At 39.9% G+C, this 15,918-nt stretch overlaps 1 protein-coding gene across 4 annotated transcripts in view; it reads right to left on the bottom strand.

The window, feature by feature from the left end:
• The window catches only part of MYO1B (myosin IB), a 145,907-nt gene that overhangs the window by 76,842 nt on the left and 53,147 nt on the right, over nt 1-15,918 (bottom strand). For all 4 annotated transcript variants that reach the window (XR_008483107.1, XM_054277599.1, XM_054277600.1 and 1 more), the window contains 8 exons: nt 15,360-15,406; nt 12,641-12,704; nt 4,852-4,950; nt 4,361-4,464; nt 3,347-3,494; nt 2,561-2,679; nt 1,787-1,873; nt 1,396-1,461 (listed from right to left, as the gene is read on the bottom strand). Coding sequence is in view for 3 of the 4 variants with exons in the window: in XM_054277599.1 (XP_054133574.1) it covers nt 1,396-1,461; nt 1,787-1,873; nt 2,561-2,679; nt 3,347-3,494; nt 4,361-4,464; nt 4,852-4,950; nt 12,641-12,704; nt 15,360-15,406 (734 nt within the window). In the remaining variant the exon portion in view is untranslated. The remainder of the gene's footprint in view (nt 1-1,395; nt 1,462-1,786; nt 1,874-2,560; nt 2,680-3,346; nt 3,495-4,360; nt 4,465-4,851; nt 4,951-12,640; nt 12,705-15,359; nt 15,407-15,918) is intronic.

The raw sequence follows: 15,918 nt of genomic DNA, 5'->3' as shown, positions 1-15,918 counted from the left end.
TTATTTTAAAGCTTTTGAGTTTGCAGCTTTTTAGACAGCCACACTGTAATTCAGCATGACAGGTAAGTGCAAAGAGCCCTGGTTTCTTCATTTTTCTCCTGCACTCAGCCACTTACTTATGACCTTCTAAGATGCTGAATGTAGAAAAGATGAAAATTCCAGGTGAGAAACAGCCTCATCTCTGGAACATCATGCCACAAACACAGTCCCCCAGCTGGCTCGTGTGCTGGTGCACCCTCCTGTGTCCCACCTCCCTGTGCCTGCCCAGCCTGACCACACACCGGGGAGCCAGAGGAAACAGCCCTGCCTGAGGATGCCAGCAGCACCACCCCAGTGCCAGCCTCCCAAAAGCTCCTCAAGGAGCAGCTCCCATGAGATCTGGCACCAGGATCCCCGTTCAGCCACCTGACCTCGGGCACTGCATTTTCATAAATGTGTTCTTGTGTCTAATGCAAACAACACAGCCCCGCTCAGCAAGCCCTTGAGGCAGCTCTCAGCTTTCCTCTTCCTCTTCAGAGGAACTCTGATTTGCACATCGTTGGACGTTTTGCTTCTGAAATGAAACTCACACCACCCTCACATGAAGAATTATTTTCATTTTCCACACAGCTTCAACACCCTCCCCAGATTTCTAAGAGGGATGTAGGGAAGCAGGTCAGGATTTTTCTACTGATTTTTTTTTTCTCCTCAGATGAGTTTCTAGTTTAAACACACACAGATTCCAAGCAAGATCTATAAATCTCTTAACAAAAACTGTCAGAACAAGATTTATGGGAAATGCCCTGTCCCCGGTGCTCTCTAACCCAATTAAAAACTCCTCATTGATTGTTTTGTTTCAAAATACCACCAGTCTAAAAATACTATTGTAAACAAACAGCAGTGAGCCACAGATCTTTAGCTTGGATTAGGTACAGAGTATTTACCTAAGTGAATTGAGATGAAATGCAATAAAAATCCTTGTTTAATTTTGACAGAAAAAAAATGTATAGTTTTTGTTGGGTGGTTGGTTTCTGGGTTTTTTTATCCCTCTCAGGATACACAGCTTGTTCAAAGACATCCACAAAATGCCCCAGGGCAGAAATGACAGTGCCAGAGTTTCTCCTATGCTCAGAATGTATGTCACAACAAAATATATTTAGTTTATCCATCATAAATATTTATTTATCTATGGTGTAAAAACACAAGTATAACTTTCATAATTTTTTGTTTCAATTGCCAGACACGCTAAGACATCTCTCTTTGGCTTACGTTTCTAGTGGGTTTTTTGGGGTTTTTTTGGTCAGGCATGAAACAATTGAGTCAAATTACATATATTCATATTTGAATTCATGAACAACTCTGTTAAGCTTTAATAACAGCTCTCTCACTAAATGGTTACCATTATGAAGGTCTTACCTCAAAAATTTCAAAGCCATAAATGTCCAGCACCCCCATTACCTTCTTTCTCACTTTTGTTTGTGCCTTAAAAAAAAACAAACACTGAGTCAGTCATCTGTACATTGCATACTTGGGATTCAAGAAAATGAATGCATCTCATAAGCAGGCTGTCAAACACTGTAAAACTAAAATGTTACATATGGTTTCCCAAAATACACTTAATGTGAATATTTTTACAAGCTTAAGAACAGAGCAGAGAGCAATTTGTCGAGCTGTGATAAGGTTATTTGTGTGTAACAGTGTACAGCCAGGAGAAATGAAATTGGCAAATACACTTTTACTGTCCACTTTAATTTGAAGGATTCCTATTGATTTTTTTTTTCTTTTTACAAGCACAAAGCAACAATACCTTAATGCTCTCATTGATCCTGGTAACAAGCCAGGAGAACAGGCGACTGTACAAATTCTTCGCCAGAGCATCCCGGGCATAATAAGCCTAAAGAGAAGATATAAGAAAAATGTTATAAATGCTGGGCTTAACCAAACATCCTGCTGCTGCTGGAGGGTCCCTAAAGGTGCTATTAATGAGTAAAGCCAGCACAGGGAGCACTGGCCCTGCCCTCCTGGCCACGGGCTGGCTGGAGCAGCAGCCACAACTGGGGCACTCCAGCTGCCCCCTGAACACTCACATCCCCCATGCCCATGCCAGGCACGGGGACTGGAGCAGCTGCAGCTGGAGAAGCCCCACTCCTGCTGGCCTGAGCTGATGAGACACAGGTGGCAGCCACCCTGGCTCTGCAGGGAGATGAATTCACTCTGGCAGCAAAGGTTTTCCAGCAGCCCCGGGGCCCACAGCTCACATGGAATTACAGCAGTTGTCCTAAATGGAAACAGTCTGCCTCAACACTAGCAACATGTGCTTTGTGCAGGACTGCTTGTTTTTACATTCTCTAGAGCTCAACATTTGCTTATCCCTCATCTTTTGGAGGTAATTCACACACCAAACCAAAGCACCTCTTAACATTTAGAAACCACTGAGCAAAAAACACACTTATGCTCGTGATTTATTCAGTGCAGCCTTTCAGTTGTATTTTTTATTGGGGTAGCTATGATTTAATCATGCAGAATAAAACTGCCATTTAAAAAGATCTTTTGATCTTTTTAAATCAGGAGATTTTTTTACCTGAGCCACATTTAGTGTTGTTGAAACTTTCTCCTGTTTGGCCTCAACAGTCCGGAAGCTGAAAGCTCTCTCCAATACAGACTGGTCTATACCTGTCAGCTCACAGATTTCCTTCAGTTCTAGTAAGAAAAAGCAAAGTGTAACTACAATCATTCCTTCCTTATTACTGCTTTTCCTTCCCCAAAATGACCAGCTTTTAAGAAGTGTGGTATTTTCCAAAAATGCTCCTCAACAGAAGTATTCCCCATTCACACTCTCTCCCCATCGTCCTGCTAAGCAAAGATTTTAAAAATATTCACAGTGCAAGGAAACAGAGCAACTGGTTTTAAAAGCACTTTCTTATCCATTTATTTTTGAGAAAAAAAACTTTCTCTCCATTTATAGCAGACTACTTTTCATAATGCAAAACTTTCAGATGAAAATGAACTTTCAAAATACATCAGCTGCATAAATATCACCAAATGAATCTGACACTAAAGGCAGAGATACTGCAGAAGAACAAAAATCCTCCACTGCAGAAAAAACAAGCAGCTACATAAAGGCATGGAACCATTTAACATTTTAGAATAAAGTGCTAATAAAGTAAGGAAAAAGGAGAAAATCATTTTTGGCATTTCAAACAGAACGATTGAAATTGCACAGAATGCAGCCCATAGCTGCCTGAGGGTGAGCTCTGGAAACAATCTAATTCACATGTAAGGATATTGTATGTCTGCAGAAACAACAGAATTAATAATGACTTCAGACAAATTAGTGGCTTTCTTCCCATCACTAATCTCATCTTACCATTTTTATCTTTGATTTTACTTTCATCTAGCCCATTTGCACGAGATTCAGGCTTAAATTCGATATTTCCCAATTTCAGAACGGCTGCCACCACTTCAAAAACCGACTGTGTTTCATGATCCATAAACCCAACAATCTGCATTGCATTCTGGAAAGGGGGACAAATAAAATTATGAGATAAAAGCATTTACATTTAAACAGATCATACTTGAAAAATTCACCATTTATCTGCAAAATTACAAATGGTTTATGAACACTTCTGCTACTAAAAGTGCCTGGTATAATTCCTATGCTGAGTAAGTTTTTTAATACACAGGAGGTGTGGAAATGGAGCTGGCATTCAGTCCAGTCCACTTCTAGGACGCACTCAAAATTTGGGTTTCTGAAACACTGTACTTTTTTTAGCCACTTAATTTAGTTTGTAACCCAACCCAATTTTTCGCAATCAGATGAACAGGTCCTCCTGTCTTCTCAGACCTGTCACTTTTAGAATCCATATCTGCACACACTGGGTAAAAGGGTCCTGTATTCATCTTGTCCCTGAGTACAACCAAGCAAAAACAGGACAGCAAATCATCTTGAGAACCATCCCAGTCCTCTTTTCTTTCAACTTGGTCAGCATCACCTGATCCCTGAGGCTCAGGCACTGCTGTCCTAAGCCTCTACAAAATACAACTTTTCCCAGAATCTGACCAAGGCATCTGAGTTTTCCCCCCCCTTTCTTTTGTTTTCTTTTTGTTTGTTTCTTTTTGGTTTGGGGGGAGTTTTGTTTGATTTTTTCTTTTTTTAATTCTGTTTTTGGGGTTTTTTGTCCTTTTTGTATTCCCCTAAGAATACTCCAGAAGCTTGATCCCATTTCCCAGTTGTATCCATGTTTCCCTGTGCAAACACACTCTATCCCAGCATGAAGAGTGCCAGCACTCAGAAAAGGTGTCCCTCCCAGCCCAGCCCTGCAGGGACAGACAGATCAAGGGCTCTAAGAACCCTGCACGGCCAGCCCCTGCTCCTTCTCACCCTGACTGTTCTGAAGTTTGCAGCATCATCCACTCCATTCACTCTGGCAGAATCAAGGCCCAGGTAGTTGTATCTGCTGAAGTCCCTCTCCAGCTTGAGTTTGCCTAATAAATCAAATAAAAGCATCATTAGTAATAGCATTCTTGTTAGTAGCAATTTAATCACAGAATCAGCACTGTCAGGAATAGGTTGTTATTATTGGATTTTCTTCAAGGATCTTTTAATTATTAGCCTTCTGAATAAGAACATGTTTTCAAATTTGTTTATAACACATTGCTAAGCCAGCAATTCTGACTAATTCAGTAATTCTGACTCAAGCATCTGGATAATATCAAAGCATATGTGGACTTCACATATTACCAATGATACTACCACCAATTATTTGAAAAGCGAATCAATATCACATTTCCCACAAAAGATCATGTGCATGGAATAGCACGTTAAATATAAAGAAAACTCACATGTGAACAAGGCACAAGGGCAACACTTACAGAGAAACTCTTCTGATGCACCAGACAGGATCTGATAGAAAATGTGGAAGTTTCTTTCACCCCTTGGCTGCTTCACAACACGAGACTTCTCTAGCAGATCTAAACAAATAAACCAACAAAAAACTCACAGGTCAGGGACAGATGCTGGAGAAAACCCTTTAAAAATAACATAACCCTCCATCATTTTCTACTTCATTGCTTTATATCAACCATCAGCAAACCAGAAGAATGTCAGTATGAACCTTATCATAGTATATCATGGATACCAAATATTTCTTTGAGTTAGGAGCAAGCCCAGTGCTCTGGTAAAGGCTCAGTCTATGAGCTGCAAAGAATTCAGGTCAGGGAGGCAATGTGCTCAAAAGATGTTAACTGATTTACAGTACCACCAAAAAATTAGGATTTGGTGAGGATGACTCTGTGGGTGAAAGTTTGAAGAGGCAAAATGTTACCAGTGCATGAAAGATGGGTAAATGAAAAGGAGAGACCAAATAAAGAAAGCAGTTAAACTGAATAATCATGCAGCACTTTGTGGTCCTCAGGTGTATCAGACTATGAAATAATTCCCAGTGGGGCTGACAGAAGCTCCATCCTGATGTACTCAAAGTGAAATGGAAAAGCAGCACTTTGGGAAGCATCACTGCACTGATGGAGTAGCTGGACAGGAAGGCAGCTCTCAGTGACAGACACATTTCACACCAGGGCAGGGATCCTGGCAGGCAGCATGAGCAGACTGACTTGTAACACCTTGCAACCACTTCAGCTCAACATCCTATGTGCCACAGAGGTGACAACTTAAAGGTTGTTCAGCCTGCACTGCACTGGGGGACTGTGGTTCACAGCACAGGAGGAGGAAGAGAAATGCAGCAAGAGAACATCTGGACAAGTACCAGTGTGACCTGCTGGTTTTGTACAAAACATATGGGTTTTCCTTCTTTTCTCACTAGCACAACTACATTTTTCCAGATAGCAAACACACAATTCCCATGTGTTTCTCTTATATTCTCAGATATATTCAGTGGCACGGAGACAGACACATTTAGTGCCTCATTCCAAGCACACAGCAAAGGAGTTTCCCCTGCACCTACCATGACACATCCCCACACCTCCTGGGACTGGGGGCTAAGTTCTCTCTAAGCCTGGGCAAGCAGAAAACCCCCAAAGGGAGCTGCCACTGTTCTGCACCCCATAATTAGCCAGTGACAATGACGACAAAATTCAGACAGTATTATTAGTTGTCTGATTGGCTAATAGTAGGACAAATTTCAAGTATTTACAGGCTGGTCCCCCATCCAAGTGTTAATACTGGGCTGGGAAGGGCAAGGTGAGCAGCAGGCAGCTCAGAGCTGTGCTGGCTGTGAAGGTTCTCCAGGCAAGTGTTGGAACAGATCTCAGCCAAATTTAATCTCAAAAAAATAAACAACTTCAGCTCCCACAGTGGCTGCACACACTTCAGGAAATGGCTGTATTCTCAAAGGATATTGAAGCAATGTGGTTTGGCTTATTTGGGTTTAAAAATATTCTACCCATAAATTTTCTCAAATGCTGTCATAAAAGCTCAGCAACACATCCTGGCAAAATATTGTATGTAAGCCTCCTAATTACATGCATGCCTTCAGCAGAGAATAAGAAAAACAGGTTCCTGAATGTACGTAAAATTAGTTTTGTTTAGGAGGATAACTGTTTTTTTACCAGTTTATCTTATTCATGTATTTTTAGAAGCAACAAAGTTAACCAATTCACAAATCAGTTTTCAAAAGGCCTAACATTCCATATTCTGTCAGCCCTCATAATTGAGGAAAAAAGCAGTCACTATCACAAAATCAGGTATTTTCCTTAACAAAGCAGCTGCTGCCAATTCTTTTTCAAATCTTTGTTCATTGGGTTTTTTTTTCCTTTTCTTTCTGTTCACATGCAGACTGAAATCAGACTTGTAGGACAGATCCAGACCATCTGCCCACTTCTTCAGAAAACTTCTTCCCTCTGTTTGCCTTAATTAGCATTTTAATAAATCAACCACGTATCTTTTTCTTGATGCAACCCCTGCACTGCCAGCAAGTTTTGTGTTACCTCCCACCCAATTGCCAGCTCTGTGGATCAAACACTGCAAAGAGAAAAGACAAAGCTGAACCTCAGACTGCTGCACGTGGCCCCTGGGTGATTGTGTTGACAGTGGAATGTGTGGACAGATGGTGCTCATCTATGTGAAAATCCACAGAAGCAAAAACCCCCCAAACTCTCTCTACATTGCATTTTGTTACATGGTCTATGTGAATTATGTGTAGGGACGATGCAGAATTATCAGGAGAGCACATACAGAACTCAAACATATACATATACACACACATATGGTGTTTTTATGGGTTATTTCTGCATTATCTAACAGTGCTTCTGCTCCAACAGCAATGTTTAACTTGTTGCATGCATCAAAACAAAAAAAAATTAAAATTTAAAAATTAATTTGCCTTGGAAAAGTTCAACCTTGGAAACATTTGTCTGAATACCCATCAATTCAGATGACTCAAAATCCAGCTAGAGGCCTCAGGTTCTGAAGATTTTTTTGTTATTCCTAGATATCACTGTTTAAATGCAAGAGATCTGTGTAAGCACCCTGCTAAACATTTTTACTTAACATAAAAGAAAGAAAAAAAAAATATTCTGAATACTTCTGCAAACTCTAATGCACAACTTCATACATTTTTTTTTTGGTTACTTGACCCATGAACTCAAGTGATGCAGAAAAATTTAGGGTATTTGTATTTCTCTAAATATGCTAGAAATCAAATCAACATTCAAAAAAGGAGAAAGTAAACAATAAAACCAAAAAATGACACTACCATGGTACATTCTAAATCATCCAGGAGACATTTATTTTAGTCATAGTCTCTTCAGATGGCCATGACAAGGAGCCTTTTAGCTGCTCAGCTGAAGTTACAGAACAAGTTTGAGTCACAGCACCTTATTTCTACAGCCATGTTATTTTTTCTTTTCCTACCTTGATTATCTAGCATTCATCAGAAAAGTCACTGATTAAAAAGTTCCTCATGAACTTTTCCCTATTATTCCCACCAAGCTCATAGCAATGTTCTCTTGGATAAACTGATCCATAATTGTGTCAGTCAAAAACTACTAAATGTGCATTGACAATGACTGCATCATTTAAAGTGTTAAATCCTCCTTGCTCAAGTGATGAATGCTGTTTAAAACAAGCTAATTAAAATGTTTAATACAGTTTATAGCTTGTTTTCTCAAACTCTTCCTAGTTTAGGCAAAACCATTGCCTAAACGGTGGCAAACGTGCTAAAAGGAACACCAAGGGAGATGTTGCAACAAGTGAAGATTAAGAACAAAAAGAAAATCAACAAGAATGGATATCTCTTCCCAAAATGTCTAATTGTCCAGTTTCTGCAATATTTCCCTGAGTAAAGGAGCTTTCCACCAGGAATCACATAACAGCTAGGTTCTAGATTGCTTAGTAAGTGGGCAATTACTTCTGAATTTTAAAATGAACAAACAAGTAAAAAATAATAAGTTGCAAAGTTATCACTTTGCTAACTTTAAAAAAGTTGTTGCCTTAAACAAACATCATATATTTCTTTCATGCTGTTGTTGGAAAAGATGACAAAACAGGGCCCTTTCTTAATCTCTTGTTATCCAGACTCTAAAGACATTTTGCTGGTTAAAAATGGCATTTCCAGACCAGGCAGTGCAAATCCTTTACGTCACAATCTGCACCAATGTTGTCTCCTAGTTAATCATTATATCACTGAAGGGCTTCGGCAGATTAGGAAAGATCACTGAATGCTAAAAGCCAGGTATTTTTCAGCAGGAAATTCCACATCAAACATGAAAATTTAAGACTTGCAAAAACTCTGGGAAAGATATTGTAAGATCCATGCTTTTCAAAAGGCCTAAACTATTGTGAAACATTTTGAGCTGTACTGTGCAAAACCCCTTCAGCCATCAAATTTAGTGTACACAAAACCAGTCACAAAACTAATGAACCAAGTGTGCACGTAAACACTGCCTTCAGTACAAAACAGATGCAGCATCTGTGGACAGTCATACTTCAGAGCTGAAAAAAGCTATTGCAATTAGCACCTATTATTTCAAAACCAAACATACCTATTTTTATATGAGATATGTCTTATTGTGTAATTACAGGTGGAAGAGAAACTTCCATTCTCCTCTCTCTCATCCTCACTAACAAAGTAGTTATAATAAATGAAAAACTAAGAATAATATTGACCTTTTCTGTAAATTATTTCTGCAATGTTACACCCAGCTGAAAGCAACACTCCAACACTGCTTTTACTCATAAGTGCTCTGGAAAAAAAGCCCTCTGAGTGCAGAAGTGCTGACAAGATTGTCCACTGCAACAGCAGAGATTGTAAACACCCTGCAGAAGGGCAGAAAAAGCAGATACACCTCAGAGGGAGAAAATGTAAATGTAAAAAAACATTTACCTGTTTGCAGGTGCCATTTAAAGCAGCAACACACCTTTAAGCAGGGACTGATGTTCGCTGCTGAACAGTGATGGGATGCCTACAGTCCCAGGTGGCACCACATCAAGGGTTTTGTGTTTAGCAACGCCCACAGGAGCAGTCTGGATTTCCTAACCCCACGCACATGAAACAGGTCACCTGTGGATGGATGGGCTGGCTGGCAGCTGGCACCAGGACTGGGCACCTTCCATGGGCTCCAGCATCTCCCACCCATTAGGAAAACGAGCTGGGATCTTCACAGAAAGAGCTAACAAAAAGGCAGGACTAACAATTCAGGCTTACAGCACACCTCACTCAGCCTTCTTCACCCTCCCACTCACCCACTGGTGGTGGATCAAACAAATGCAACATTTCCTGCCTTGTAGTCCAAGGGGGAAACAATTACTGACTGAGGTAAAATACTTAATGTTTGCATAAACCACATTAATTTCAAGTTTTCCATTCCCAATTTATTTTCATGACTGTTCACAATGATGTAACAGTAAATCAATTTCCTTGGAAACCAGCACGGTTGGAAGATCTGAGCTGCCATACATGAAATGAGACTGCACAGATTTCACACTGTTCAAACAACATTATCTTCACTTTGGGTACATACCACTCCTGAATTTAGAGATGCCACAAATCCCTTCCATTTCATTATTTCCACTCTGATTTCACTCAGAAGATTCATCCTTCTGTTCATGGCACATTAAATGTTTCAGATCTGTCAGCTGGACATTCCCACTGGCTGCAAACTGGACAGGGCAGACCAGCAGTGTGCTCTGGCATGATAATTCCATCCTCTAACTCCACCCTGAGGAAGGTTCCTCCCAGGTTAACCCCTCTCATTAAGGAGCAGGAGCTCATTCAAGGAGAATGGCCCCAGGTCACAGCAGCTTCAGCCACTCCTTGACGGGTCACACAAACAGTGACCAGCCTTCCACAGAGCTCCACAGCAGGGCAGAACAGGCCATTCCAAGAGAGACCTTTCAGCCCAATGGGTCTCTGCTTTTCCACATCAGTCTGATAAAATCAGTAGCTTATCTTGGTTACCATCCTTGCCACCAAAAGAACCTAGGTGTTTGCTGTGTCTGCTCCAAGCCACTCACACCATGAAATACATCTTCAGGCTGCGCCACAAAAAGCCCACTACCTTAAGTGATGTTTGGAAATTAGGCTGGCCAGAAACAACTCTTAAAGTTTAAATAAAGCATTATTATGTCATCTTCACATCATATTAATACCAAACCAACAGACAGTCAGAAATCAAAGACTATTTATGAATATTTTCATAATCATACTTTCCCTTTTAAGGATAGGAAACTTCAGCACTACTTGACTTCAAGCCTAATGAATTATGAAGACAAATCCTGATTTCAACTTAAACCAGAGTAAATTCTGAGGGGTGTAAAAGAATTTAGGTCCCCAATATCTTCAGAATGATGATGCCTCACAGGAAAAAAAAATGTTTGTGTTGCAATGCGATGCTGCAGATGTGTGGAAAAGATCTAAGGCAGCACAACCAACTTGCTTTGAAAATGCAGAGAATTTTAAACATCTTTAAAAGAGAGATGGATGGACTAGCAAATTTTGCAAACACTTAGTCGAAGATGAGATGCATTAACATGCTGCTACAGGAACTCTGTATTTGCCTGTAACATACCCTGCCAAGGATGAGGCATTTAATAGTTCAACAAGCAACATCTTTTCCTCAGCAGGGCTTGCTTACACATCATGTCTTTATTCTTAAATTGAAATTAATCTCCTTGCTATTAGATAATTATTACATGTGACAAGACAGAAAGAATGCCTAAAACAGGCATATTTTAGATGGATCCAAAAATATGTCTGCCCTTTGATACATATGTCATCACATCACTACAATTACATGTAATATTATAATTACACCATGCAGAGATTTATGGGGCAGATAAACTACAGAGCAACTATTTGGATTGCCTTTTGATATGACACAATATTTTAAATACATGACTCAGTGCAGTACTTTCAAAGACAGACTGTTAAATGTCCACTCTTACAAAGGAGGGCTCGTTTTTATGTATATATTTTGAATGTGAAATAAAAAGAAACAAATAACAGCCTTTTAGAACCTTCTTATTCCCATTTAATTATTATGAATATATTATGTTTGGCCTCTAATTTTGTTAACTGCCGAATGTCAAAGCTAATAGATAGCCATAAACACTTATATAGTGACTAATTTGAGTTTCAAGATCTACCCTGTCACAAAAATTAGGATCTTCAGGCACAGTTCCAAAAGGTGATCTGGTTGAGAAAAAATGTCTGCCTTCTGAAAAAAACCAAAACCTACATTTATGTGCAAAATTCCTCACGGTGTTTTTAAAATGTTTATGTTATATATGGAGAGTACAGTTCACCTTGGGTGAGTCTCATTATTTCACAACCAGCAAAATGCCAGTGGTGTCAAAAGTCACATCTTTAGAAGCAGCAATGAATTTGGCTGAGTGGAATGAGAGGTCAAGGCTGGGTCAGTGACACCTAGTATAGTCACTCACTGCCCTCTTCCTCCCCTTTTAAAAATAAGAAAACCAAACAAATATGGCTTTATATAGCATTGGGGAGGAATTTATTTTAAAAGCTGCACTTAAACCCTCAAAAGAAAAGCAAGTCAAAGCATTCTGGGCTGCCATTCAGTTCTCAGTCTTTTTCTTCCCAACAGAGAGCTGGTCAGAATTTCTAAACTGCTACAGATGTCATAAAACAAGCTCCAAGGCCACCTTTGCCTCCCCAAACTCAACAGCTGTACATCCTCTCTCATTGCAAACTTTTCCTACACTTTTGAGGTGTATAAATTTGTACAGACAGCTTTGGTTCCAAGTAAACACACTCGTCTCATGGTGATCTCCAGCACAATCTCTATCACCCTTGCAAATTACAGGATCTGCCATAAATACATGACCCACCAAACCTAGTAACACATCTGATTCCAGGGATTCAAGAATAAAAAAGACCCTCAGATATCCCTATGCATCTGCCACTAGCTTCAGAGACAATATACAGACTCACACATCACTCAGTACCTTTGAAACAATGCAGTAAATTCAATATTCATGCTTACCTCTTCAAGTCTGTTTTCACTTCCTCTAAGGTACATTATTCAGTACCACAACAGCAATAAAATTAAAAAGCAGAATTCATCACATGATGGAGAGTTATTCTATTAGACTAACACAGGTGATCTTTTCAATAATTTAACCATCTTCCTTTCTACAGAAAACATTTTAATCTGTGAACATACTGATACCAAAAGCAATACTCACAGTTGCTTATAACTCCCCCAAGTGGGTCACCCTTGAAATCAAACTCAATATCCATGTATTTTCCCTGTGAAAGGAAAAGATTTTAAAATTATAATTTCTGTTTAAGAGAAACAGAAGTTCAAGACATTAAGTTAGTCAGTTCAAAGGTTGGAAGAGCAATCCGACAATCTCCTGTCAGATTTTTGCAAAAGAGAAGATTACCAAAATCTTCTAAGACGTTATCACAGCCAGGGACTTCTTTGGAAACAGCTTTAGTCAGGTCTGTAAAGCAACCCAGTGACTTGTTTGGTTCCTAAGGTTCTGTGAAGAAAACGCACATTGTACGAACTTCCACCGGAGCACCAAGAACACCGAACAATCCCTGCAGCCATTTAGGTATGGCCACGCTTATTTACTGAAGGGATGCAGGAAGAAATTATCTTGCAGGAAGAAATTATCTTGCAGGAAGAAATGATCTTCTTTTCTCCCTGGGAGCTGTGTGAGCGCGAAGCACGGCGGCTGAAGGAGAGCCGCGAGCCTGGCCCCAGGCAGGGGCTGGCAGCGATCGCGGGGCATCTGTCCCCGAGCGTGTGCCTGCCTTGTACAAGTGATGGATCTTTCCCACTGAACTCTGTTCCTTGGAACTCAGGAGACCAGAGGCAACAATTAACGGGCTGTCACCGCACGAGCCGAGCCATTTCAATCCCGCCGCGTTTCCTTGACTCCTGCCTGACTTTTCCACATCACAGAAGATCGCTGCGGTCTTTGGATCGTTTTAATTTATTTGACAAGTGCTTAATGTAGTAACAGCCACATTTAACAGTGACAAAACGGACAGGCTGTGCAGAAAAGGCAACAGCAGTGCTGCTCGCCTTGGCAAGGCAGTTTATAAAGATAAAAGCTGCTGGTAGTGATTCAGCCAAATTCCACCCTCTGGCACATGCTCAGCAGAGGACAATGCTCACTGTGAGGAGGGTGAGGCACTGAAATGGGCTGCCCAGAGAAGCAGGCCAGGTTGGACAGGGCTCTGAGCAGCCTGGTCCAGTGGAAGGTGTCCCTGCCCATGGCAGGGGGTTGGAATGAGATGGTCTTTAAGGTCCCTTCCAACCCAAACTTAAGATTCTGGGACAAAAACAATCCATTGAAAAGCCTTGTGTTTGTATTTCCTTATTCTCTGCATTCATTGGGTTTTGTTTATTTTTTTCATCTTACTTTTTATTACAGAACATAAAAAGCCAAGCACTTTACACTGACCCACTCCGAGAATCTTACTAATTTACTGGGCATTTCATCAAGATTGACTTGACTCTACTTAAACTCTATTTTCCTTCCTATACTGTATTGTTCAAGGTTAATTCTGAGCTGATTCAAATTTCAGAGAGAAAAAAAATTAAATCAGATAATTAAATTTTCATTTCCCAAGGATTGGGACGGCTGGGTGTTTCCAAAAGTATTTTTAGCTCAGTGTTTATAAGCAAGCACTTGAAAGGCAAAATAGTTAGTTCCACTTTGTCCTGGAAAGGCTTCTGGGCTGTCTGCTCATTATTTCTGCAGTGTCATGTCTGATAATTGCAGTCTTCCTAGCCTTTCTATTTAAAAAAAAAGTTAAAAATCCCTACAGGTGCCCCAAATTTTGGCACTGTCCTTGTGATGAAGACCCCTTGCTCTGTTCACAATCAGAGGCAATGAGCTGCAGAAGCAGCCTTCACAGCCATGTGGAACATCATCAGCTCTTGAGAATTAGAGGGGAAGGGGAGAAAATCTCCCAAGCAGAAAGAAAAAGCCGCTCTCCAATCTCACAACGTCCAGAACTTCCATCCATTTGCTTTAACTCACAACACAGCATCCTCCCAGTGTATCAATTTTCCTTCTCTTGTCAGCTTCACACATCTCACAATATTGCTTTTTGGGACACAAATGAGCAAGTGACAGAGTTGTGTTAAGTTTTCTGATTTTAGCAGGAGAAACTCTGATAAGTACTCACACTTCTGAACCTCTCAACTCTAGCATCAACTTTTCTGGCTTTTCTGGTTTTTCAACTGTCAGTTTTGGTAATTTCTCATTCCATTCTGTGCCCAAAATTGGTTGAATTCAACCAGTTGGTTATAAAGAATTTAAGCAAAAAAAAAAATTACAAATGTTCATATTAAAAACTAAAGGTGCAAACACATTTTGAAATGCTATAGAAAACAAATGGGAACCTAAAGTAGTCATTTTAACCCCAAAAAATATACATATGAATGGAAAACAAGATCACATGGAAAGATCTACTTGCTAAGCAGACCAGTTGCAGGATACATGGTCTCTGACACTAAAGCCACCAGTGCCAGTAAATTAAAGAACCCAGCTGCTCTGTAATTATGTTTTCATCCGGTCACAGGCTGCCACATCCTAATTTTGTTTTTCTTTTTTAGCCTCTGCTTTGATATTCAAATGAACTCTATGCCCATATCAGAAACCAACAAGATTTCTGGCAAGGAGGTGAAACATCTTTGAAGAGGCATCACTAACAGTGCCCTACTAACAGCCTGGGGAAGGAGAACATGCTCCTGTGTGCAAATTAAATACTGACTGTTGCTGTAGGTGTTCACCTTCTTCAAACAGTCTCCAGACAGCTACAAGAAAGCTCCCAAAATTATTCCTTCCCTCTTTATGGATGACTTGATGGTTGATAAATGGTAAAACAGAAATACCCAAAAGCAAAGCACACTCCTTCAAAAGGACTGAAGGAAATACTTACAAATCTAGAGGAGTTGTCATTCCGCATAGTTTTGGCATTCCCAAAAGCTGGAGAAAGAGAGAAAACAAATACAACAAGCAAATCTATCAGTAAAAAGAAGTATTTAAATGCTAAAATATCTAGGCCTGCTTGTATATTTAAAGGAATTACAGACTTCTGAGAAACAATGTCATGCTCATTGTATGGGCATCAGTCCCTGGGGACAGAGTGTGACAGACATGATCACAAATACCAAAAATCTATAGAAGTCCAAAGAGGTTTTGTCTCAACACTTTCCTTGTTTAAAAAAGCTAAAGAAAAATATACAAGAGGAAATAGTTCCAAAACAAAACTGTACCCATATTAAGCATATATCTTTGGGATTTGAATCAACAAATTCATAACTTTATTATCCAAATAACTTTAAATAGACAAAATACTTTTTCTTCTTCATTTCAGAGAAAAATGAATCCTAGGTCCCAGAAATACATTAAAAGCTGGAGGCCAGAAGTGAGGAAATTACAGAATGACACTTAAAAATTGTTTGCATAGGACAGTTTAATCAATGCTTTGAAATGGA

This window comes from Melozone crissalis, unplaced genomic scaffold, assembly GCF_028551555.1.
Source record: "Melozone crissalis strain CALT ecotype California unplaced genomic scaffold, PUWL_Pcris_2 ptg000023l_1, whole genome shotgun sequence".
Classification (NCBI taxonomy): Eukaryota; Metazoa; Chordata; class Aves; order Passeriformes; family Passerellidae; genus Melozone; species Melozone crissalis.
Note: the sequence above shows the minus strand (reverse complement) of the source record. Positions and strands in the feature narration are given on the sequence as shown.